Source organism: Musa acuminata, chromosome BXJ3-3, assembly GCF_036884655.1.
Source record: "Musa acuminata AAA Group cultivar baxijiao chromosome BXJ3-3, Cavendish_Baxijiao_AAA, whole genome shotgun sequence".
NCBI classification, from domain to species: domain Eukaryota; kingdom Viridiplantae; phylum Streptophyta; class Magnoliopsida; order Zingiberales; family Musaceae; genus Musa; species Musa acuminata.
In genome coordinates, this window is record NC_088351.1 from 6,273,682 (window position 1) to 6,301,213 (window position 27,532).

General features: G+C 35.4%; 1 protein-coding gene across 4 annotated transcripts; it reads left to right on the forward strand.

Annotated features, from left to right (window-relative positions):
- On the forward strand, positions 1-27,183 carry LOC103977685 (rho GTPase-activating protein 7). 4 transcript variants are annotated; one of them, XM_009393266.3, is made up of 23 exons: positions 1-220; positions 314-439; positions 3,137-3,173; positions 4,630-4,706; positions 5,816-5,886; positions 5,984-6,062; positions 6,180-6,324; positions 6,449-6,568; positions 7,171-7,248; positions 7,431-7,486; positions 7,576-7,645; positions 9,570-9,657; positions 11,741-11,984; positions 13,077-13,301; positions 16,763-17,089; positions 17,396-17,445; positions 19,800-19,860; positions 19,945-20,028; positions 23,050-23,163; positions 23,245-23,414; positions 24,637-24,706; positions 26,482-26,679; positions 26,753-27,183. In XM_009393266.3, exons 2-23 carry the CDS (start codon positions 377-379, stop codon positions 26,939-26,941), a joined length of 2,616 nt encoding a protein of 871 aa, XP_009391541.2. In that variant the 5' UTR covers positions 1-220; positions 314-376; the 3' UTR covers positions 26,942-27,183. The 4 variants fall into 4 exon arrangements, with proteins under 4 accessions (XP_009391541.2, XP_018679330.2, XP_018679333.2 ...); XM_018823785.2 differs by having other exon boundaries at positions 81-220; positions 16,751-17,089; XM_018823788.2 differs by having other exon boundaries at positions 81-220; positions 16,760-17,089.
- Positions 27,184-27,532: the final 349 nt, after the last annotated feature.

Genomic DNA, 27,532 nt, shown 5'->3' on the forward strand with positions numbered 1-27,532 from the left:
GGAGGAAGGGAGTGCGTATCTTTTGGCCCTCTCCGCATCATTGCAATCCCACCCCTCGATCGCCTTTCTCTCTCCCCTTTCCTTTTCTTGTCCTCCCTTTCTCTCTCTTTCCTCCCCCCCTTCTCCACCACTTCGGAGCTTGGCACCCTAATCGGACCTTTGGGAACGGCGCGGACTGGATCCTTCGCAATCGGCGCCATTGGGCGCGAGGGGAATGCGGGTGCGTGCTGTGCTGATGGTGGGGGTTTTAGCTTCTTGGGTTCTCTGTCTTGTCTTTGCTCTGATTCGTTGCTTGAATCGGAGGTGTTGGCAGGGAAGGGAAGGCTGGAGTGCCTGATCTGATGCCCCTGGTGCGTCCGGTGGGAAGCAGGCCACGATGTCGTCGGCTCCAGCCGCCGCACCGATGTTTGAGCGGCATCGAGCCGCAGCACCCAATACCGTATGTTGTTCTTCGCTGCTACTATGATCTGTTCTTCTTTTCTTCTTTTGGTTGCTGCTGCCGTCGTTGTTAAGGGTTTAAAGTTGTGATCTTTGCTGTCTTTGTGTAATGCTTTTACTGATTTGGGACCATAGGGTAGCATGTTAGTTCTTCTTGTCTTTGAGCACGTCTGGTTCTTGGGGAACCTTAAGCATGGTAAATAAGATGATTGTGATGCAAGAAATTTTACACGAAGTGCAAACTACCCTCCACAGAGGAGCAAGCTAGATCGGATCGCTAGATGGGGTCCAAAATGGATTATAGAATCTCAAAAGTATGATTTCTAATAGGTAAACCACTTGTCTGACCTGTACTGTTAACTTAATTGTAAACCTTAAACACCAAATATGCTCAGGAAAAAGGGCTCTTAAGACTCCTTAGAATATATAAGAAAATCAAGGACGCAAATTATTTGAAAATTCACAGAGAAATAAAAAATAATTTATCCCTGTTTTAACTAGGAAACAAATTGAGATTTAACTAAAATCAGGCTTCAGTGCCCTTTTTGAAAAAAGGAGTTTAACGGAGGCCATCTGGGAGCATATGCGTTATTGATAATCTAAAAATCTTTGTTCCACATCAAGTTTTGAAAATATTTGTCGATTACTAACATTATCACCTTATCTTATATATATGTATATTTGTTTTTGATTGATCAATTAAAACCTGCTCCTTCAATGTATCTGCTTTCTGTTGGTTATTAATTAGTCATGTTGCACTTGTTGCATTCTTCAAAATGCTAATTTGATCCTCCTTCATTACCTTCTTATGTGGTTGTATATTGCTACTTCTGGATCAATTTGATGTTTTTATTCTCTATTGATCAAATTATCCATATAACGGCTGAGGTGAAGTATCCATATTTAACTATGGACTGAGATGGCAATGTTCTGATGCCGAGAAGCTTGGAGTCCAGATGAGCAAAGCGTAAATGCTTATCGCTCGGCAAGAATAAGTAACTAGGAACAGAGTGGAGATTTTCTTCTTCTTTTTCTTCCTCACATTTGGATTTTCACTTTTCATCTAGATCATGGAATATGTCATGTCAAGAGCCAATTGATAATTCATAAGTTCTATGGATTTTCTTGCAAACTTAGCAAGAATGATGCAAAATTGAAGTGAAGTTGGAACAATTCGTGGAGGAAAGTAATGCTTTTAGTCCTCTATTGTCATACTCAGATTCAACTTGCAAAGGCATCTTTTTTTATCCCTCCTAGCATCACAACATGTGCCAGTTGTTTTATTTTATTTTATTCTTCTGCAGATACAATCCCTGTATGATTCTCATGATATTATATGTTCTAGATAACTTGCCTTAACAAGAAAATGAGAAGCTAGCAAAACTGTCAAACTTTCTTGATTACTCAATTTACATGTCCTGGGTTTCTGATCTGCTATATGGCTGAGGCAACAGTGCTATTAGAGGTACCACTATGGTGTATACAAATGTAGCTTAGTGGTGGTGGGGTTTGGTTCTCACTTTTCTGGGATAGTAAATTCTGCTTCAGCTCTGGTATATGGTATTAATTCTTTTTTCTTCTCCAGTACTCTGGTTCATACTTTCTTCAAGGTGGTGACATTGCACCATGTCAATATGCTTCATTTTGTCATATTGCAAGCAAACATTAAAAACTATGTAAAATCCCTCAGAGGGCTAATTATAGATTAACCCTTGTAGTTACTACTTTTAGCATTCCGATCTCTATACTTTAAAAAGTTATATTGACATCCCTATAGTTACGAAAGTAAAACATCTAGGTCTATTTACCTTAACATTATTGGTTTTATCAACGGAAACATGAAAACAAAGAGCAAAAATATAAATTTTAACATTCCAATTGGTGGTGGCGAATGACTGACGCCCCTGGGGGTCGCTTGTAGCTATTGTAGATGAGGAGAGTGATGGCGCGAGGTGAGGGTTTCTTGGAAATTGCGTCGATGTCGACACAGATGCAGATTGACCCTCATCTCTTGTTGTTGCTCTCCTCATCTGCAAAGCCACCCGCAGCCCCTAGCTGCGCCGTCGTCCACTATTGCCAACTGGAACGTTAAAATTATCCCTTTGTCCTTTGTTTTTGTGTTTTAGTTGGTAAAACCGACGACGTTAGGATAAATGAATTTAGATATTTCACTTTCGTAACTATAGAGATGCCAATGTAACTTTTTAAAACGTACGGACCGGGATGTTAAAGGTAGCTAACTACAGGGGATAATATGTAATTAGCTTGTTTTTCTTTAATCTGTTGCCTTTATGCATGAGATATTGTGACCTCTGTATTTGATCTTAATAATCAAACAGATACATTTGTCTTTTAAAATGGAATATTTTTTTTTTGATGTGCTACGTCCAAGTGCTTGTGCATCAATGCTTCTGGCTGAACTCTAGTTTGAATTTTGGATAACTTAATATATCTAAATGATAATGTATAAGCCTAGTTGTGCAACTTTTGATGACTAATAAGCCTGAGGAAGATCTTTTGCTTAGAACTTTCATATTACACCTCTCTCATTGTCATGTGCCATTCATATTTTTGGAGTATCTCAAGGAATCTCAAATGTCATTTAGACTATAAAGAGATGATTTTTTTCCCTTGTCTTTTCTGAATCATATGAAAAGTTAGTATTTTACTTCTAGCTAACTTCCAGTTGGTTCTGCAGGTGTTCAAAAGTGGACCACTGTTTATATCATCTAAAGGTTAGTTATGTGCTCCATTTTTTCGTACTATGAGGTGATGCTATATTATATAAATTTTCAGACTGTACAATAGTACAATAGTCCATGTTAATTGTGCTTTTTGAGTATAACTACTTCAGAGTTGCATGTAACATATGTTTGCTGCCTAGATATGTTTATGGATGTCAGTGGCTTTAATTTAAACAACAAATTATCTTTAAATACTCTGTTATCCATTGCAAAATGGAAGAGCACCTTCTCATGGAACTAGAGAGTGCTAGTTATTGTGATAATACCTGATTCTCAATGTCTATTTTGTTGTCAAGAATGTTAAGCTGGCAGGAAGAGTAATACTGGCATATTTTGCAGCTTTCTAAGGCCTACTTTTAGCACAATGATAATTAAGCATCTGTAGTTTTCCATTTGAACGGAATGTCTAGTTTTATTTTAAATATGATTGATCAAATGAGACCACTATGCACTTAATAAGGAAATATGCTCTTTTGTTATGTTATTGATCCTACATCCCTAATCAAGAATTAATGCATTGATAGCATGCTAGTCAATTACTAGTGGTACTCAAAATACAAAATTCTGCCAACCAAAATAAAATTTGGTAATGACAGAATAGAGATGTCATTGATTTATTGCAGTCAAGTATGTTCATATTGAATCGTTCAGCAGGTTGTGTTTGGTGAATATAAATAGTGAAGCTGTTCTCAGTATGCCTTGATCTGACATATAGGTGAAGTGAGTCCTAACAAACTCTACATAATTGGCTTGTGAATGATTGATTTAGCCTTCAATTTGATGCCTTGACATCTTGTCATGTTGGGTTGTACTGAAAATGAAGTTTGTGTTGACATTCCTGTGCTGTAATCCCATCTATTTCCTAGTACTACTATAAAAAGTTATTAAAAGTGGAAAGTCATGACCACCCAAATTGGAACTTGAAACGATATACCATGTGGAATTTGATTTTATAATTCAATAATATTTTTTTCTTTATGTTTTTTACTGTTTCCTGGTCCAAAACCCGATTTGCTTTATAACTTCTGTAGCTATCTTCTTTGTTTTAATCTATTTAAGTTTGAACCCAAGTTTTTCTAAAAATTTCTGACATTTTGGGTGTATGCTAGCTATTATGGAGATCAATTGTATTCTCAAATATGCTAAAACACCAAGACATTCTACTTTAAGATATTCACTTATCCGATGTATTCATTTTAGTTGGCTTTAGGTGATATCAATGTGTGGCATTGAATGGATGATAGGACATCATCTTTACTGTCCTGATGATTCCATCAGATAAGTGGACTGTGTTCAGAATATTAATCGGTCATTGTTACTCAGTTTGTTCTTTTCTTCTTGTTATGCTCCTAATAGGAGCCAACAGCTATTTTCTGAGTGGTAACCTCTCATTTTGTTATGTTTTTTCTGTCCCCATAGAGCTTTGAGATACATATAATATCTGCAGGAATTGGTTGGAAATCATGGAAGAGGCGTTGGTTTATTCTCACGCGGACATCATTAGTTTTCTTCAAGAATGATCCTGTATGTTTGATCAGTTATACTTCATACATTTGTGATTACTTTCCATGATCTTAGTACCAGTATGACTTAAAAAAAAAAAGTTATTGCTGCAGGTAGTTTCTGTTGCTATGTTAATTCTTAAAATTAAATATTGGGTTCATTGTAAGGTTGCTCAATTTTGATCTAGGTGGGATGATTTAAGTCATGGGAAAAGCTTTGTTTGTACGTAGGTGTAGGATTGGTGCAGTTGATCGTCCTGCGATACTTTGCATGAGCCTTGTGGACTGTGTTTCATATTTTTCTGTGTAAGGATTTTCTACATCAAATAACAAATTTGAAATAATAAAACCATAGCTTATTGTGCCTCTGCTGGTTTTGTATGAGCACGTTTGTGCAGAATCTTACATAATTTGGCAGCCCTATGATGGAAAAACATGCAATTTTGGATAATTTATTTGGTGGTCCATTGCATCTAAATTCTAAACATATAGCTATATCACAAGTCATTTTTGGTGGCTGAGCTAGTTATTGCTGAACTTAGATGTTGCATTTTCTCATGTGCTTTGAAACACGTGTTAACATCTCACAACTTATTGCACATGGTAACAGCTGAAATAAGTTGAATGCATGTGATAGTATAAAACTGTACTTTGTTTTTGCATTGATGTCTTATTTTAGTGTTCTATTTTTATTGCTATTTCTTCAGGATGCTGGAAGCCATATGCTATTTCTTCAGTATTTACATTGTATTTATCTTTTGATTGAATTAACTATTAGCTTTTCGAAATGAACATACCTGCCAAAACACAGAAAATTTAAAAACAAAAGTAGGAGTTGGGAAGTTTATGGCATGAGTTGTCTGTTCAAAATGATTGGATTGGTCCTTATCTGTATTTGTTCTCAAGGTGAAAGCCATGTGGCATGCATCTTTTTATATGTGATTCTTCTTCCTATTTATGTTTGCGATTCCTATTTTTTCTTTTTTCTCAACTTTTAGGGTTCTCTTTATTGTGTTTGTTTCTAGGTATGGTATATATTTTTTTGCTGAGTTTTTCTTTTTGTTGTTGCAAAATCAAATAATACCATGTGCATGGGAGAACATGCTCATTATTATGTGGTTTTATTTGTAGAGTGCATTACCCCAAAGAGGAGGTGAAGTAAATCTAACTTTGGGTGGTATTGACCTAAATAATTCTGGAAGGTAATTCTTGTTATTTAGGGTTGTTGTACAGTTTTCTTTTCAACTCTTTTGTTTGCTGTAATTGATATATATTGCTTCGTTCAAAATCTATATACAGCGTAGTTGTTAGGGAAGATAAGAAGTTACTCACTGTTTTGTTTCCTGATGGACGTGATGGTCGGGCATTTACCCTTAAGGTGCTTCATCGATTTCTTCTTGTCACGTTTAAGATGAATTTTTCAGAAGGGCTGTTGACATATATTTCTTCTTTCTATCAGTAACTTTCATAAGCTTATTAATTATGACTGTACCAGGCGGAGTCATTGGAGGATTTATTTGAATGGAAAACAGCTCTAGAACATGCACTTGCACAAGCTCCAAATGCTGCTCTTGTGATGGGGCACAATGGAATATTTCGTAACGACAATGCTGATACTTTCGAGGGGTCATTCCAATATTGTTCGTTCCATTTACTGAATGATCTTACTTTTTGTGGCTTAACATAGTTAAGGAAGATGAAAATTTGTATTGTCTATCCAATTGAACTTTTTACCATCAACTTACTTTCATGTATCATACGCAGGGAGAGACAAGCGCCCTATCAAGTCTTTGGTTGTTGGTAGGCCCATTTTGCTTGCACTTGAAGATATTGATGGGGGTCCATCCTTTCTAGAAAAAGCTTTATGCTTTCTTGAGAAGCATGGTAGGTCTTATGATAACAGATTTACACTCTATTCATGTTTCCTGATAATGCCTCTTTCTTTTTTTTGGACTTTAATTGCTACATTTTCATATGCTTGATTATTGCATGATACTTAGGTAGGCAATTGCATGTGCCAGTGAAATCTGGTGTCATGCACCAGATTTAGATAGAAAATGGTATTGTGGTGTGTGGCACAACATGACTTGCTTTGACATTGCATGTTATATTTCATCCTTTTATCAAACCAAGCACATCTTGTAGAGAAGTAAAAATTTCTGGATAATTGTTCAATTCAAATGATAGCTGTATTAATTATCTACAGTTAAAGTGGCATCCGTAAGGCAATATCTTGTGGTGAGCTCATTAGTAAAACACAATTCTACTGATTGGTTATTCAGTTGTATCAATGCTTGATTAGTTATAAATCACGCACAAGAATCAAAGTTGGGGGTACAAGAATCATGTCTTTGACTGTACGAATTATCTGCTTCACTTGTATCTGAAACAGGACTCGTTCTGTCTTACGAAAGTGGATATACATTTTTGGAGTGAGTGCTTATCTCTAATAGTCAGATAATCAGCTATACAAATTAAATTTGTAGGTGCTAAGGTGGAGGGAATCTTGCGGCAAGCAGCTGATGTTGAAGAAGTTGATCGAAGAATTCAAGAATATGAACAAGGTTAAGTTCTTGTTTCATTTTAATTGTACTTTTTTTGTGGTACACAATATACTTATATATAATATTGTAGACTAGACATTTATCCAGACTTTTATTTGTCCATCTCTTGTTCTTTTGTTCTGTGATGTTGCTTCCCAAGATTTGTACATTAATATTAAGACTGTTTATATAAACTCTCTCAGGAAAGACTGAATTTGCAGCTGATGAGGATGCTCATGTTGTTGGTGATTGCGTGAAGGTATTTTTGCTTCTTTTTGAGTTATTACCTGAATGAACCATAAAGGCCTGATATAATTTTCAATAACTAACATTCATGGAACACTGCAGTATGTTCTTCGAGAGCTGCCATCATCTCCTGTTCCTGCATCCTGCTGTACTGCTTTGCTGGAAGCTTATAGTATGTCCATATGTTTGTATTTTTCCAAAAAATAGCTAGCAGATGATGCTTTCTTTTTTGAGACTTAAGGAATTTTATGCTCACTAGAAAAATTGGTGTAATTTAGAAAATAGTTACTGGAGTGGACTACTATAAAAGAATAGCCAAAATTATGTGCACTGGAAATTTTTTATTGGATAAGGGTTTGAGATCTTTAACATAAGAACACCATTTTTTTGTGTTAATACATGTAGCTTCTATGTAAACTCTTCAAAATTGAAAACAGTGAAGCAATCTAATAGTATAGAAATTCATAATTATAATTTCTAGAGTTCCTTTTTCAGCCTATTATTTTAAAGTTCATATGTATTAAAAATACATTTGTCAATTATTTAGTAGATTATTGATACATAGTTCTCCTGAAAAAAGATTACTAATTGATTGTTGTTGTGTTAAATTTCTTAAATTATAGGTATACAGTAAGTTGTCTTATTGAAGTATTAAGCTTGTGGGTATAAATTGTCTTGATACTGTACTAGTATATGTTGCAATTAAAGATGATCAAATTACTTACAACAGTCATCATTGGCATTTCCAAATATTGTTTGCAACCATCCAATATTTCTGAATTCCATCAACAAAGATTGACGAACTTCTTTTTCACCCTTTAGATCAGCTTGAGAAACATCGGCTTACTTTACTGGAAAGGACCTAGTCTTGGGTACTTCGTTTGGTTAGGTTTATGAAATTTTTTACCACTTGAGTTCCTGATGCAATCCACACAACGTCTCTATGAAATGACAGACTGGCTTACTTGCAAGCTATGGTTGACTAGTAAATTGCAATTTTCATAAGCTTTTCAATGTAGATTATGCATCAATATATGAATACATTATGATATTTGTGTCGTATAAACCTATCAACTGTCACTGCTAATAGATTGAATTTATCTGGAAGCAGCTAAATATTCTAATTATCATTCTAAAATTAATTGATAGGTAATGATCATAATTAACCCAGTAAGAAATTGCCTAAACTTTCAATTTTAAAACTAGAAACTTGGTTTATAAATCAATAAAATTAGGCCTTATAAATTAAGGAAAAATAGACAAAAATTTGTGAACAGTATCTATATGAAATGTAAGAATTATATCCACTTGAATAAGATTATATGCAGATCGCTAAGGCACTACATGGACTAATTTGCACAGATTCTATAGCTTTATAAACAGTACAAATTGCACTAAATGTTGGATATGGTATGATTTATCAGCCAACCATATTATGCATTAGATGATCGTTAAGATAAATCAACCTCATTCAGGGCTCCATAATTATTTCCATTAGTCAGATCGGGGAGACTACATGATACTGAACATCTTGTGGTGAATCCATACCAAAAGGTGCAAGCATAATCGTGCTTCCCAATATCTCTATACATCTATTGGAAGCACCTCCTAGCTGTGTACCAAATCATTTTTGATTCCATGTCTGATGACTGATTTATTCCACAAGAAATCATCATAAATGATGCTGGCTTTCCTGTCTCAGTTCATGATTTAAGGATCCATGTTATAGTGGTTACAAAATGCAATCCTGAGAAAGGGTTTAAAAGTTACTGCTGATGATTTAGTTTCACTAGAAAATTTCATATCATAACATGAAAGTTGTTGCATGCTCATTCAATCGTCATGGGAGTGCTTGTGACCATGATGCATTATGCAACACGTAATGCTTCGTGAAGCAACTGGCAACAATATTATTAAATTGCATCTTACAACATGCTGATGAACATTCATCAATAATCTGCAACACTGCTATGTTATGCAAGGTAAAGCCTATAGGATGATGCTGTCAGACTAAATGTCCTCCTTGTGTTAGCTTTTCTCTTTTTTCTGTATGATTTTGTGTTGATCTATTTACGTTTGTGTTATACTTTAATAAGGGCTGGAACACCAGGAGGCTCGTGTAAATGCTATGCGTTCTGCAATATCTGAGACATTTCCTGAACCAAATCGGCGGTTGTTGCAGAGGTTGGTTCTCTTAATTGATTATTAATGTATTCTTGGGCACACTATTTTTGGTTGCCTTTTATTGCAATTTAATGGTTTTTTATTTTTTTTATTTTTGATGTTTATTTAACATGCTATTAGAGAAACAACTCTTGTTGTTTGTGCTTGTTCCCTTTTTAAAGATCACACAAACAACTTCTCATGGAACCATGTTAAAGGTTATTACTAGCAGTTTTGTTACATTGATCTGACCTGGAGAATAAATGTGTTATGGAATATATCTGCACTGAAGCTGGATGAGATTTAATAATACTTTGGTTGCCACTTGAGTTTTGAGGGAGTGGAATTTTAAATCGGATGTTCTGTAGTTAGTATCCTTCTCTACATTCTGTTGCCATTTGTGTATAAGTGAATCTAGTATCAATTGTAGGCCATCTAGGAACTACTTGAGTTTTGAGGGAGTGGAACTTTAAATCGGATGTTCTGTAGTTTGTATCCTTGTCTACATTCTGTTGCCATTTGTGTATAAGCGAATCTAGTATCAATTGTAGGCCATCCAGGAAGAAGAAGCCACTTTGGGTATCTTCATGGTTGGCATGATATTAATGAAGCATCAGATCATGTTTCCCTTTTGATGTATGTGGAGTTGATGTTGAAAGGAAGTAGGCAAGGATTATAGTACCACAGCTTTGTTTTCGCCGCATCTGGGCCCTGCATATACTATTAGTCTGTAGGGACCAAGGCAATGGCTGATCAGAGTAATGTTAATTTGTGCTTAAGATGGACTCTTGTAATTATGTTTCTCTATTCTTTGGACTTACTTGATTTGATGTTGATAGATAGCACTTTTCTCAAGCATTTAATAACAGAATCTTTACATAACTTATTGATTTATTTTGTTTGATGATCAACCTTCTGTTCACTGCTTATCGATCCTTTTATTCAAATGCAAAATCATAATTTTACCATGCATAATGTATTAGGTGAGTTAAATAATAAACCATGGTGCATTTGTTCTTATGCAGAAAATCATACTGTAGGTCCGTTCCCTCTTATTTGCTTCTTCCTCTTATTTAGTCAATATGCTGTTCATCTGAACACTCTCTACTTGATGGTGTGCCCTTCTTTTAAATGGTACTTTATTTCTTATGCCGCACTTGTTGATTCTAGATTGTTGTCTTTTACTTTGTTGTCTCAACTCTCGAATGATGAGAGAGTCCAACATCAAGTCTTTGATCAACTCTTGAAACAACTAGATCTTTGCTAAGTGCTAGAAATTTTCTGGGTTCTGATTGACGAGTAATGTGAAGGATGAAAAGATGAGAGAAGAAAATTTTGATGTAGAATGCGACTGAGCTAAAGCATGCCCTGAACAGCACTTGTGTATATTTATGCCAAGTCTGTCAACTCCATGTTTATATATAAAGGAGGGAAAAAATCTAGCACCATCAGTTCTAGTGGCAATATTCAAGGGAAAGAAATCAAACATTTATTTATATGACTGTCATGTGATGGATCCTCGCAAGTCTTAGCAATATTCATTTCTAGTGGCATCTTTATGAGGTCAATCTCCTATCAGGAGGCATGCTAACATGAACCAGTGTGTCAGTGTAGTTATATATTTGGTCTTTTAGAACAAGTACATGCATCACTAATTATACTTGTAGACAATCCCTATTAGGTGATCACTAAAATAACTTGTTGCTATGGTAACAATTGGCGAGTTGTCCTTGCATGAACTGCATTTTGCTTACATGTCACACTTCTCTTTCTTCATATGTTCACAACTATGGTCATCGAGGTAAAACACTAGACCTCCACAGAGTTTTCATTATTCTGCTTTTTTTGGTTTTGAACTGGTTATGTATTTTAGATTAGTCACTGCCAATGTGCCTCAGTCTAGTTTGTTTTACAACAGTCTCCAACTTGTCATAGTTACGGTTTATTAGTTTGTTCACCAGACGAGAACAATTGTTGATAAAAGGCAATTAGATATATGATTTATACCTTCCTGCCATTTATTCGACCTTTTTATTCCGATGAATCAATGGTTTAATTGCTGGATGTATTGTTATTTCTTATTCTGTTATCCGTTGTTTCATAGGATTTTGAAAATGATGCAAATTATTGCCTCTCATACTGCTGAGAATCGGATGACTCCATCTGCTGTTGCTGCTTGCATGGCACCTCTTTTGCTGAGACCACTTTTGGCTGGCGAATGCGAGCTGGATGATGACTTCGACATGAATGGTGACAGTTCTGCTCAGCTTCTGGCAGCAGCAAATGCAGCTAACAATGCTCAGGCCATTATCACAAGTCTCTTAGAGGAGTATGAAAGTATATTTGATGTACGTTTCTTAACTGTCGATTCAAATTTTTTCTTCACACTGTTAATGATATTGTTTTGAAGTCTGATGTTTGAACTTCAAGTTTTGAAAATTAGGAGGGTCTGTTGTTTGGAAAGGAAAAAAAAAAATCCAGGTCAAGTTGGAATTGGATCAGCCAGGCTTGAGGATGCGGAGAGATGGAATTAACAAAGACTTTTTTCTCAGAATTTCAGAAAGAATTAGAAAAAAATAAAGTATGAATAATTATATAAAATTTTCTTATATCTTTAGATACTAAAATTATTAAAAAAGGTTGAACAACTTCAATTTTGTATCCCAAGTACCTAAATCTAAATTTAAAATTTTATGAATTTTGAGATTTACTTTTATGTTACTCTTTACATTACTTCAATTTTTTTTAATTTATTTAAAACAAAATTTTAAGTGTCTAGATATCCCTGTTTATGTATGGTCATATATAAAATGTATAAGAAGTTGGTTTCCATTAAATTATTTTAACTGTATTTTCATCTAAATTGATTAACTACATATTTGTACTCAAAATGCTGCTATATTCTTTTCTAGCCATCCTTTTTGCTTTAAAATGATATAATATAATTTGTTTTGAGCAATTTTGCCAAGAGCGAGATTTCCTAGAATGAATGTCTAAGGTAACTTCTAATTGAAGTGACTTGTTCAGATCCTCCTCCCTTATCATCTTAAATGTTGTTTTATCAAACTTGTTCATTTATGAGCAACAGAGTTTAAAATGATACTTTAACATTGCATATTCTTCTGATTAGGATAACAGTCACTGCTATAATATACATAAACTTTATTCTAAAATTTCTATGTTCCATATGATGCAAACATTTGACATAGTTTTCCATCCGATATGCCAGAATCCACTTAGTTGAATGTGGTTGAGAAAGACTAACCATTTGCTTGCATGATTTATTTAGTTGATTTTTCCTGCATTTAACTTGTCATTTTATGTCATCATTTTTTCCATGACCTGTTGTTGCTTAGATCAGGTAATGCTGACTTCATTTGTCCCTTTTTCTTTATTTGAATATCATAATGTTCGTAATTTAGATTTTAACTTTGTCACAGGAGGGTAATTCACAGAGATGCTCACTCTCATCGGACTCTCAGATTGGAGACACTGGTAGTGAAGAGTCAACTGATGATGTCAATACAGATGTTAAAGATAATGGCTATCATGATGTAGAAAATGATGCAGAACCAGATGTGGATGATGATAATGATGAACGTGTGCTTAGTGGAAAATTGAGCGAAAGCAGTGGATATGATGGCAGCGACCTTTATGAGTACAAGGTTTTTGTTCCCAATTTTATAGAAATTTTAGTGCTAGAGTTTTCTATATGTATGTTGCATTTGTTATCAGTTTTATGCCTTTTCATTGTTTATATCATTGTTCTTCCTGTGGTAGAAACTACAGAAACTGCTTTTGAATTTAGTATCTTTGTCCGGTGTAATTGCATGTGCTTCGTAAGAATATCATGTTTATGTGTAGCATAAGGTTAGCAATATTTATATTATTTGCATTATTTGCTTTGAAAATGAATGACCTTTATGATTAAATGAGAGGTCAAGTCACTGTTGAATCTATTGAGCATTTCAACTGCATTTAAATAGTCGATTTGCAAAATCATTTCAACATGTTATTTATTCTAGTTTCTTGAATTCTTAAATCTGAAATATTCAGTCAACAGATTCCTAATGTATTCTTTTATTAAATATAACTATCTGATCATGTGTGTTAGTTACATAAGGCTTGCATAAATTTAACTCAAATTGTTAATTTATGGCTGTGTCATTCTTTCTGTTATTACTCATGCACCTAACTTGCATCTGTCAATAGGTTATAAGTGGTCTGCTGTAGGATAGTTGGTGCATTCTCTATTCCACATCATGCATTGGTGCAACATTGTTACCATCAAGGTTTGTAATTTCGTATCGTATCAGTGTTTCGAGCTTTGCTTAGTATGATACGGTATAGGTGTATCGAGCGGTACGCTAGGGTGTACCGCTCGATATATATATATATATAAAGGAGGCGTACACTGCCTTGGCGACGTCACCTCCTTTTCTTCTCCACGTTGCGTCAGATGAGGAGAAGACCGGTCTTCTCCTCATCTGTGGCGTTCGGTGAGGGCGTCGAAGGCCGTAGATGCCTCCGGCCTTCGACGAAGAACGCGGCGAAGGCCGCAGGCATTTCCGATCTTTGGTGAAAAACGCGGCGAAGAAGAACCCGAGCTGCCGCCTCTCCGTTACCTTATGGATCGGGATCGTCGAGGGAGGGCGGCACCGGATTGGAAAGCGTCAAGGTTCTCCCGAGTCTCCCTCTTCTTCGAGCACTTTCTCCCTCTTCTCCCTCGTCGCAACCAGGCTGATATCGTCCGGTAGCGGGCTGTCCGTGTACCGGTATGTATCGCCCGATACAGGTGGTATCATTCGAAATTAAAATCCTTGGTTACCACTAATTTAATCCTGTAGCTATGGTGTCATATTGGAAAACAATGAGAGGGTAGACTTAAATGTATAGATTTATTGGCTTGTAACCTGATATTTGGGAATAAGCATATTGTGCTACATTGTCAAAGCTACAGTTTGTACCATTAATTGGTTCAGTCGGTCTCCAGAGTGGTGAGGAATGGTATAGTGATCTGTAAACCTTTTCTTATAGGTTAAACATGTTATGAGATGGTGTACATCTTGCTCTTGAGAGGGTACTTCTCCAGACAGTCCATCATATTCAAGACATGGATTTTCAGCTATCCTGGTGAGAATTTTGGGCGATTGAGTAGGTGATTGTGACAGTCCAATAATCATACATTGGCATAAAAAAATGTGTGGTCTCATATATATGGTCATAATTGCTTTGACCATATATTTGGGATCATATACTCTGTTCCTGCTTTATGTAAATGGGCCAATAGGTTGCACAGTTGGTGATATCTATAGTGCCTTTTATATGTTGTAGATAACTAGTTAGCATCTATGTGATATATTTTCACTGTGAAAAGTTCTTGAACATGGCATTGGATTTACCTGAAAATATGTGAAATTAACTAAGCATTGAAATTTAGTTGCACCAAATTACCCTTGAAAAATTACCCTTGATTATTATGAGCCTTATGACCATGGTAACAATTATAGCCTGCTTTTATGAACAATATTGACCATAGTTCTATATACTGAGTGGGTTGGTGTATATCACTTAGCATGATTCGTCTTACCGGTCCGTATCGGTGTACCAACTGATTATCGATATTGTATGTACCGATCCATATCGATGTACCGTCACATATTACAGTGGGGCATGCTGATAGACTGGGTATGTACTGTCCATATTGGTTTCTTATCGGACTATATATACCACTCATATTGGGCGGTATGTCACAGTACAACAAACTTTATAACCTAGTACATACCAGTCTGTCAGGTCACCAGCATGCAGACCTTCAAAGGAGAGCTTACAGCTTGGTAAGCCCCATGAACCAGGTGATAACCTTGATTCTCTCTCTCTCTCTCTCTCTCTCTCTCTCTCTCTCTCTTTTAATTGAACAAATTTATTCTTTTAAAATCATAATAAACCATTAACCCAACCCACCCTGGCGTAGTCTCTCTCATACTTCTGCAGTTCACCCATGCCCTCTCGTGTTGCCTGCTGCCTTAGGCACCTGCTGGCCACCCCTTGCTCTTTCCAATACTCCTTGCTTTCCTCCTTCGGTAGCTGTGTGTTGCCCCCTGCCCCTTCCAATACTCCTCGCCTTCCTCCTTCCATCGACACTGCCTCCTCCTGGTCACTTCCTCCCCCTCTCTTCTACACTGCCTCTCCCCTCTTCTCTGCATCCTCCACCTCCCACTCCTTACTCTCTGTCACCTCTTCTTCTCCTTCTTGTACTATTCCTCCCCCCTTCTTTCTATTGTAGTATGTTCGATTATACCGACACGCCCCTCTTCTTCGTATTGTGGTACATTGCGTCATACCTTATGTCAGTATGCCAAAATGGACCATACCTGTGCTGGTCTGGCCATGAAATTGGAAGGGTCCGGTACCCAAAATTGAAAGCTTTGATATTGACTTGTGCATAGTCAAGGAAGATTCCACTATCACTTATTAGTCTACTTTGTTTGTTCACTGTCTAGTCATGTGCAGGCATGCATCTTTTTCTGTGTGCATTGGGGGGGTTGACCTCTGTATGAGTTGAACACTCTGATTCGAGTTGTAGATAACATTAAGGGACACCGGTTGTTTTAATTTATTTTTGGGATATTTTAAAGTAGAAGGGTTTATTCAAAGATGAACTATGTCCTATTTTCTAGTGTGTGTGTGTGTGTGTATACACACACACACACACACACACACACATATATATATATATATATATATATGTATGTATGTATGTATGTATGTATAATACATCAGAATTATTTTTTTCTTCGTACCACCAATCTGATTTCGTCTGACCTGGTTGATTCAATTGTGTTGCCACTGGTCAAACGTGATTGATTCTGGTCCCATAATTTCCTTATCATGTTAGTAGTAGTGTATCAATTGCTAAATAATTGTTAGTTACTTCGATAATTTTAATGTCAGTGCTTATGCTAAATGATAAGAAATAATTCTGTTTGTACTGTTCAAATCTTGATGGTAACAATATGTTTGGTTTCTTTGTTTGCTTCAAATTTCCATGCTTTTTATCTTTGTGACTGGTCTACTCCAGTTTGGGTTTGTGATGTTAATTTTGATTCATTAGTTCTTAAAGCAGGAGTTTGCTGGTGATGATTCAGATCCTGAATCTCCTCATAATAATCAGTCTTCAGCAACAAAAACAGAGTTAGATGTGGCCAAAGTTCAACATAATGAGCAAGCTTCAGCACACAAAAGTACTGAGAAGTCACTTACTGAGAAGGATGCCTCCAGTGTCTTAGCTACCCAAGAGTCTCCCTTGTCAATGGGAGAGATTCTATCTTCACTACATCCAGGAACTTCTTTTCCAGCTCATGTAACGGAGTATAATGTTGATAGATTTTCAAGTAAAGTGAATGGATCACACACTCATATGAAGCGCACTAACTTTTGGGGCCGTAACAATGTAAGTGTTTTAATTCATTAAAGATGTAAAACAACGTAATTGCAGTTGACAAGGAAAATAACAAACAAAAAATTGTATAGTTATGGTTATTTCACTTATTTCATATAACTGTTTCATGCTTATCATGGGTATGCTCAGTTTGGTTTTGATAATTTATAATGGAAACATAATTGTTCATCGCCTGCTAAAACTGTCCAATGCATGTTTCATCATTTTACTTTATCCATTGTAATTTAGGATAAGAATGATTTCGTAGTTTATTTGTAAATGCTTGTAAAAGATATTTGATCAATTTGAATGTTTCAGGCCAGAAAGAATCAGCCACTTGAACAAGTCGATTCTTCTGGTGAAGAAGAGTAAGTTCTTTGTTGCCTTTCTGATTTATGTTGATAAGGATAATATTGCACACTGAACTATATTTGGATTTATATTTTAATTCCTATAATCTTGATTTATCTCTCTTTGGTTTTTATATGATTATTACATGAACAAATCAAATTATAGAAATATACTTGCAAAATTGATTTACCTGGACCTGGCCATCTATAAGAACAAAATGCTGAGATCTGTTGTAGTTCATCAGGAACTAATGAGATAGCAAAAGCATACCTAATGAGATAGTGAAAGGCATAACTTTTGGTAAAAATGTGATTTGTTACTTAATATAATCAAAATGATGGTGTTGTATCATATTGAAATAAACCAAACTTACTAATAATCAATGATGAGTTAATAAAATTTAATTTAATATGTTCGATTACACATTGTGTTTGGTGTCATCATCAATTACATAGCTCCATGATTAAAACTTTAAAAGCTCAAGCCAGTGTCAGATCCAAACCAGTACCATTGGCACTAAAAGAAAAAATAAGAAAGTGAATGCTGACCGGCACTAAGCTATATGGTCCTGCAAGCTAGTCATTGATTGGACCACTAAATGTTGCTTGGTAATATCAGTCTGATGATCCAGTCATATGTAAAACCTTGACTAAAATAACTAATTAATTAACTACTAAGCAATACTCAAGTTTCTACCACTTGCATCCTGTACCTCCGTACACTGATGACAGATCCCGAGGATATTAGTCAAAGTGTCAAACATGATGACCTCTTCAAAAGTGCAATTTCTACATAGGAGTAACAAGTTGCAACGATCAAAGCTGTCAGATCATCTGAACCCAACAGTGAGCTGTCAGCAACGTATTAATCAAATCACAGCACAAGAAACTTACAAAGATGATTCATGATCTTCCAAAATCCAAATGCTCGAGGTTTCATGTGGTGACATTGATAACCTGATGTATTCTATCTGTCTACTTAATGTTGCTTTCAGGGCTATCTTATTCTCTAAACTGTGCTGAACTGTACTACCATAATGGTCATTATGAATCATACAGATTTTCATGGAATGACATTTTGATTCGAGCGAGGAAATGTTTGTTTCATTTATTTATAAGAATATGGGCCTGTATTTGTATTACAAGGTTCAGTGCACTTGCGAGCCCTTTGTAACAAGTCCAAAGTTGAACATTTATCATGGAGTTAAGTTGCTTCTGTAATCTGAGCTATCATCTGGTGCATACAATGGAGAGAAGGTTTATCTTTCTCATGGTTTGGAATTTTGAACCAACACAGGAAAAATTATGCATTTGCAAACTGAAAAATTGGGTCATATTTCAAACTATTAGAATATGGACTGTAGTCTGATTTTCTCATGTAGTTGTATAGAATACTAGGCCAATAAAAACTAAGACATAACTATAATAAGTAGTTGTCATCTATATCGATCTTCTATTGCAGTACACCATTATTCCTATCAATGGTCATGGACTTCCACTAGTGGCTTCTAATATTTTTCCTTTTAGTCCCAGCAATCACGCAACACATGGACATTTTCTCGCCAGTTTAACTATAGTTCTTCTGTTTTATGAGTTCCTTTTTTCTCAATCTCTTTTGGTTTTTGTTTAATTGATCCAAGAAGGGAAGCTAGTCTTTTTGTTCATCTTTATCTTCCATTGGATATGTGACTTCATTTTTAACTCGATTTTGCTTAAGTCATATCTATATAATTTAAGGACTGCTGTTTTCTGGCACACTAGTTTGCCAATACCTATATGGTCTAGTATGTGCTCTGTCTATTGGAGTGTGTCTGTGCCAGTCAAGCTGGCTATCAATTAGCATTAGCCAAATGTCCGCACTTACCTTTTGTGACAGCTTGGTCCTCGCCAATACCTTGCTGGCACCATATGTTTTGACCCATGCTGCCAGATGTTGGCATTCTAATCCTTGATAATGATGTCTCTTGAGTTGGCTAGTGAGTCAGTGGTGTTATATTCATAGAGCTCAGTTTATGGAATGGATCCATACAGCCAATTCCACAAAGCTGAGAACATGAGCTTATGTTTTTCTTCTCTTTTGATGGCTTGTGACGTCTATTTTGCCTTGCTTTTAACTCATATAATAGCTGAACTTGTTGATATGTTAAATTTCAACTGTTGAAGAGTTGTGGTTTACTTCTTCCTGAATAAGTAGTAATATATCTGTTAGAAAATTGCTTTAGCTATCCTAATAGTATATTTTTGTTATCCACAGATTTTGTTAGTGCATTCTAAGATCACATCTTTTAGAAACTTCCTTGAAAGTGGATTTTTTTCTCTAACCTACTTGTTACTGCAAATTTTCACTGCTAATTGGAAGCTAAATTTGTTAGGCTTGCTATTCAAAGGCTTGAGATCACAAAGAATGACCTACAAATAAGAATAGCTAAAGAGGTATGATATGAATTTCCTCAAGACATATTTGGCAGAAGTATAACTCAAAAGTGATTGCTAAGACATTCTGAGATTACCCTTTAGGCAAAAGGCAATGCAATTCTACAAGCAAGTTTGGAAAGAAGAAAGCAGGCTTTGCATGAGCGTCGATTAGCACTAGAGCAAGATGTATGCATTCTTTTTTCCAAAGATATGTAGCATACTGTTCTTCGGTATTTGATTTGGTCAATGCATCTCATACTTTGCATTATTTAAAAGCTGTCACATGACAATGGAACTTCTTGCTTGCTTTTATAACTGTGTTTCAGTGTTCTATAAGAACTTGCTTCATTAACATTAAATAAAATCACAGATTTTTGTTTCGTTCCATGGATGTATGCAGATATTCTTTTGGCATGGAATGATTCTGTGCTATGCTAGTAGGCAGGCACAACCCTGTGTCAGTTGGCATAGGCCAAAAATTGGGCTTGTTACTTGTTGGCAACTTTCCCATGGATCAGCAATGGTTAAAGTCGGTGCCATCTTGGCATAATTTTTTTTACTTGCTGATGTGTTGGTTTGCCATTATGAAATGGGATAAAATTCTTTAACTCTTTTTGGTACTTGTGGTATAAGTTTTTGCTTGACCTGCATTTACGCTTGCTTTTTTTTATTGTTTTTATCTTATATTATTGTGGTACCTAGACTTTTCTGATGTATCTTATTTGTTGATGATATTGTCTTAGCTGATGTGATTAAATAAAATTAATCTTAAACTTGAGTTGTGGTGACAATCCTTGAGAAACTATAGGTTTTTAAAGGTTTTAGGCTTAGTAGGAATATGAATAAATATATGAGATGTAATTTTAATAATATTATGAAAAGTTAAATGGCAAGAAGTTTCATTAACTAATAGTTTTAGTTATCTTGGATCAATTATTCAATAAGATAGAGGGGCATCGGGATTAAAATATCAATGTAATTTTAATAATATTTAGAATAGACAAAGGATAAGTTGGATGGCAAAAAGTTTCATTAAGTAATACTTTTAGTTATCTTGGATCAATTATTCAATAAGATGGAGGGGCATCAAGATTACTCTATAAATAAGATATAATTTATGGAGTAAAACCAAGATGATTAAAATATCGAGGGGCATTAGGATTCTTATGTGATCATTAGTACCTTTAAGAAGGGTAAATTTTATAAGATAAATGTTGGATTAGCAATGTTTTGGTTGAGTATTGGGCAATTAAGAAACAATGTATATAAAAGATTTGTGAGATGAGAATGTTGAAGTGGATGTGCATATTTCTTAGGAAAGATATAAAAAGAAATATTTTCGTTCATGAATAATTAGGTATTATATCATAAGATAAAATAATAATCGTTTAAGATGGTATGGACATGTGTTCAAAAGATAATATCTGCTTAGAAGAGGTGAAACGAATATTATTAATGCTATATGGAGAGATATGAGGAGTGGTAAAGAGAGATCGAAGTAGATAAATAAAATTTTAAATTGTGATAATTTAACTAAATATATGATTCTTTAAAAATCTCAATGACGGTAAAGGATACATGTTGCTGACCCCAAATAGTTAGGACTTTATGGTCTTGTTATTTTGTTATTATTGTATATTCTTGTGAAACATCAGCTGACTAACTTAAATTTGCTTCCTTACGTAAAATACTTGGTGCTTCAAACAATGACACTTGAATAAGTTGATTAGATTCACATGTTCTCAGGGGTAAATATGTATAGTACAGTGTTTTGTCCTTGACATCTCTCTCTTCCTCTCTTCCTCTCTACGATTATGCTTTGTGATCTCGTGCGAGTAAAAGTTTATTTGTTTTTTTCTCAATATGGGTTTTAGTCTTCGGTCATAAAGAGTTACTTTATCATGACTAACTGAACGGAATTTTTCTTGTGGTTACATGATTATTTGCTAGATGAAGCTTATTGGATGCAAATCCTATCTCTAAATTCTTTTTTAAGCATAGTGGTACATGCTAAACATTGATTTTCCTTTTAAGATCCTGATTTTTAATGGTATTGTTTAGTTTAGATGGATATTTGTACAAAGATGAAGTTAAAAAAAGAATGCACTTTAAAGCTAAATGGTGAAATTTAAAATACCTAAACATAATGCAATTCAAGAGAGTAGAAATTGAAGAAATTTAATGCTTTACATTGTGGGTGGTAATAAGTATGTGCATTAGACCATAGCAAAAGGACACCTTGGACAGTTCAATGTAGTAATCTATAATGCCATGAAGAGAGGTCACTGGCATCAAGACAATGAGTTTTTTGTAAGTTATATATCATTATAGGTTTGAAATAAGGTTTAGTTTTTGGTCAATATCTTTCACATCTGTAATGGTAAACTTGGCATATTTAAGATATGACTTCTATAGTGCATATCGTTATTGATTTGATCAATGAGAATTTAGTTGAAACTTTGAAGTAATTTGAAAATTTAGCTGCAGAGACAAAACCAGTAGTTGTAAGGATGGCCTATAAGATGATATGATTCTTTAGAAATGAGCTGCATTTTAAGCTATATGACATTATGCTGATCAAAACTTAAACTTCTTAGATGTCTTAGGGCAGTTTGCATTATAAGAAGCTCAGTTTAATATTTAACACAAGGAAGGACATGTATTAATCCATGGCTGGACTACTACGAGTCCAGTCCGTGCTGGGGTACTGACACAAGGTATCCTGATGTGTACTGTGATACCATTTTGTTGTGGGAGGAAGAAGGACGCAGCAGGAAGGAGGAAGAGGAGGCAACGATAGAAGAGGGAAATTACTGATTCAGCAGCAGATGTTGGGCAACAGCGTGCAGGTGGTAGAATAAAGGCTGTGGCACACAGTGGCAGCAACTCTTGTGGGCTGCGACACTCCTGAAGGGCTGGGAAAGAGAAAAGTAATTAGGCCTTTTAAACTGGATTAGAGTGCTTGAAAAAGGATGGTCCATGTTTCTGTTGTTTATGCCTAGACCGGTAAATACCAATTTATGGACTGGTTCGGGTGAAATTATATTATTTGGTTTAACGTTTTTACAGATTGGAACACTGATGTGAAAAATCTCATGTTCGTTCGTGGTCCTAGCTATTTTTGGTTTATATTAAAGTAGTTGTTATATACGCCATTACTTGCCAAGACGGAATCAATGTTCTGAACTTCTATAGATTTTTCTTTAGGTATCGAGATTACAAGAGCAATTACAGGCTGAAAGAGACCTTAGAGCTGCTTTGGAGGTTGGTTTAAGCATGTCTTCTGGACAGATTTCCAGTTCACGCACAATGGATTCCAAGGTCTGCTGATTTGTTTTCTGATGTACTATTATACTTTGAAGGATAGATTGGATTCTGAAACATGTTTTGCATTCTATGAAGACAAGGGCAGAACTTGAGGAGATTGCTCTTGCTGAAGCAGATGTTGCCAGATTGAAGCAAAAGGTTGCAGAGCTCCACCTCCAACTTAACCAACAACGGCAAAATCACTATGGATCCATGCCTCATGCATGTGACCGATATCAGCAGCTTCCAGCTCATCTTTCACAACAGTAAGATGCTGTCACATAAATTTCATCTGATTTGGATCTTTCTGGCATGTCAAATTTGTTTATTCTCCTAGGAATCATGCTTGTGAACAAAATGCTGACTCTCTGTCTTCAGCAATGTCTTTTGACTTTTTCCTGCCATCTTAGGGTTTTCTGTTTTTCTGATTTGGTATTTTGTGTGGATTGAGATTCTATTGCATAGGGATTTGTCACAAAAGAGAAAGCACTATTCCAATAAAACATTTGAAGATTTCATAATGAGGTGATAAATGACCTTGTTTTCATTTATTATTCATTTTTGGTATACCATTGAAATAAAAGAAAAAATTAACGACTAATTTTTTTATCTTATAGTATGAGACAAGAACTTGGGAAGAGCATCAGAAAATGTGAGACTTGGCTAACCGAAAACAAGAAATCTTGATGCGGCAAATGGAATTGATTGGACCTAAAATTTAAGCCCAAGACTAGACTGAGTTTTAGACTATGAATCAGGTCCAATTAGTCAGAGTACTGAATGATACTTTGGCTTAGTTTGTGTTGGTGAGATCTAGTTATGTTGACTTGGGTCTTCGGCTTCATATTGGTCCCATCTTTAAGTTGATAGATTTCACTTAAATGAGCCATCAATGTGGTCTTTTATGTTGCTTATTTGGCTATTTTGCATTGACTCAACTTGGTTGAGGGGTTGAGTCATGAATGAGTAAAATAGAATCAGTAGTGTTGATAGCCTGTTTGGCTATTTTGGCCACCTAATGTAGACTGGAATCTTCTACAACATTTCTTCTTTTTCATTAAATATGACTACAGTTAATTGAATAACACTGGAGAGAGGATAATCTGAAAAAAGAAGTATTGACTTCAGCAGGAATATGACTATAAAAGTACAATTAGATCGAGGAATAAGGTCCTAGTTATTAATTTTATTGAAGGAGAGTACCCTGAACTTTATAGGATAAACAAGACATTTGCAAGTTTATTCTTTATGTTAATAGAAGATGTAGGACTCTTGGTTGGCACATCGAGTATGATATATAATTCTGTTATCCATGGTACTGTTCTTCATCTGCATTTTGTATACTCTGTTATCATCTGTTATTCTGAAGTTTCAGCTGCAGTCAACGTTGAAATCTTCTTGTACTTTTATGTTGCCAAACTTGTTTCTTAACAAGTAATGTTAGCATGTTTCTTATCTTGCAACCACATTTCCCTCAATATGTTGCAGGAAGATTGTCCAACAAGATTTTGATATGAGCCTTGCTTTTTGCAATCATGAGAAGAAACAAAAAAGTGAGGTATGTCTAATTGATTCTTTCTTGCATTATTACAGAGTAAGTACATTATACAATAGCATTTGCGAAGAACATTATGTGTAATAATTATTTAATTATTAATTTTCGTAGTAAAAATAAAAATATTAATTTCCAGTAAAGATTCGTTTTCGAAATTAATTTTAGAATATATTTAATATTTTATTTTTTGATCCTTTTTATTATAAAAATAATATAGTTAATTAGAAGATCAAATTTCTCGGACTCTTTGAAATACATGTCCCAGTTTATATGCAAATATAAGCTCATATTTTTAGTTTCTAAATACAGAATGTGGTTTTCTATTTACTTGAATTAAAGGTAGACACAATTGTTCTTTAGTAGAACAATCATGTACAAAATCCCATAATCTTCAAATTCTTCATAGGTAACTTCTAAAGCTCCAAAGCCAAAGTGTTGCAAAGATTGAAGATACCTGTTGCACATGATTGAACAGTTTGCTTTGTCAACTTTGTTATAATCTCCTCTAATAAAGGTTTGTATACTTCTATGGAACAAAAGGCCTTAATGACTAAGAGATTAAACTAAGGTATACTATAAATTCAAATCCAAGTCATGCCTGAACTGCTTACGATAAATCATAGGTGCGTCTATATGTAGATTATTAAGATGATTGTGGGAATTTTTTACCTGAAATTTAATCACTCCATAAAATCCCAGAGACACCTAGATCTCGACAACTTGCCTAAACTACATGATGTCTGTATTAGGAATCTTAGATACCAATTAGGCTCAGAATAGAGAACTCTTGTGACCTCCTAAAACATCAACTAGAAAATAATGATGTATATCAACCCTAAGATCTTTGAGAAACCACAAGTCTAAAACATAAACATACTAGACTAGGATTCGTCAACCTTCTCCTTGCTCATTTAGTTGTCAAGTGGGAGTCTGCCTCCTTTTTCTATTCCAATTAAAATTAAGGTGGGATTTCCTATCTTATGTTGGATAGCTCATCTTTGGTTCAAACAAAGAGTCCTCTAGGAGTTTGATTATTCGTCTCAAAGCTGGGTCAGGCCTTCTTACAATAAGCTAGATATGAGGGTTGGACTTCAGCTGATTTGGGTTCTCCACTGGTAGCGTAATGCTCGATTGGCTTTTATAGCTTTGATGGGTTTCTTTGGGACTTGTATGAGCTTCATTGGCTTTATGAAGCCTCCAACCAAAATGACCGGCCAAGTTGCCTACCTCAGATCTTACATTGAATTAGTCATCATGAAGCTCTTTTATATTGTGTGTGTGTGTGTGTGTGTGTGTGTGTGTGTGTGTGTGTGTGTGTGTGTTTTACTTATTTATTTATTTAATTATTTATGGCTTATAAGGGTAACACACTGCATGTATTAATCCTTCCTCAGATCTTACATTGAATTAGTCATCATGAAGCTCTTTTACATTAAATGTTTAACCAAGACAGCTTTTTCTACAAAGTTGTGTGTGTGTGTGTGTGTGTTTATTTCATATAACACTGCATGTATTAATCCTTCTCAGATCCTATGTTAGCGGGAGCCTTGTGCACTAAACCATTGTTTTTATAGGTTATTTGGAGCATATACATGTACATTTCTACTGGTTTTTAACATTTCTTTACCAGTGGCATTTGTTACTTAATTTGGGATTTTTAGTTAAAAATGAGACGTAGATTTATCTGCTTAAGCATTCAATTCGTTAGTGACAAATGGAAGCCTTTAAATACAAACATGTTTGGTAATTTTAATATCTCATTTCCTAATTCATTGCAGGAAAGCTCATCAGCAACAGATTGGAGGAGCATTAAGCCTCAAATACCACCTTATGCTGGTTCCAAGCAGCTTTCTAGGAAACATTCTGCAGATAAAGCAAGCCTGAGCGATTTAAAAGGTATAGAGATGGAGGCATCGACCAGCATGCCATCAGAAGCCAATCCTGGCATGGCTAATAGCTCGCCCAAGATGATCGAGGTAACGAGAGCCATTTCTAAAAATTTACTAGGTCTCTCATAAACATGATTCTTCAAGAGGAGCTTGTCATCAGGGTGCGGAACATCCAAGACAACCATCGGTGGCATCTTCTACTTTGGTGGAACTAACAACCCGTCTCGATTTCTTCAAAGAGCGGAGATCGCAACTCATGGAGCAGCTCCATAGTCTTGATCTGAGCCATGGGGCATCCTCGCAAAGTCTGGCATACAAACCCTCCCCTCCTTGGAACAATCCCAGATAAGGCAGGCATTCATCATCACCCCCACCCCCCACTTGTATATCCTTGAGTCATGTAATCTGCCATAGCCTTCTTGCCTTTGAGACTGCTTTCGGTGGGTGAGTTTGCTGCATTTGCAATGACTGCTGCAGGAATGTAAATTTTTTGTTTCTTTTTCCCATGTTTTCTTTCTGCTCTTTTCTTTCCTACTTGTGTAGACCAGAGATCATACGAGTTGTTTCTTTATTAGTACGGTTCCATTTCTACTGCTGTTTGCTTTGAATAAGACACCAACGTCCTAGTAGGAGCTTACAAGGAAGCGTTGACATGGTAGAAAGAGGAGGGTGATTCAGATGTTATGTTTTAAGGGAAGATTTCATCGAACAATTGAAGTCTTTTTTCAGTTGCAAGGAGTAAGAAAATTAGTATCATGCAAAAGAGATGAAGCAAGAGAAAGGGAGGCATGTTATGAATGTGCATAATGGATATTAATTCGAAGTGAAATTTTCTGCCAACGTTTAGGTTTTGGGATTTGATCATCTCATGTAACAACAATATCTAGAAATTAATAATGAAAAGGTTTTATCGATCTCTCATGATAAAGTGTAAGTTATC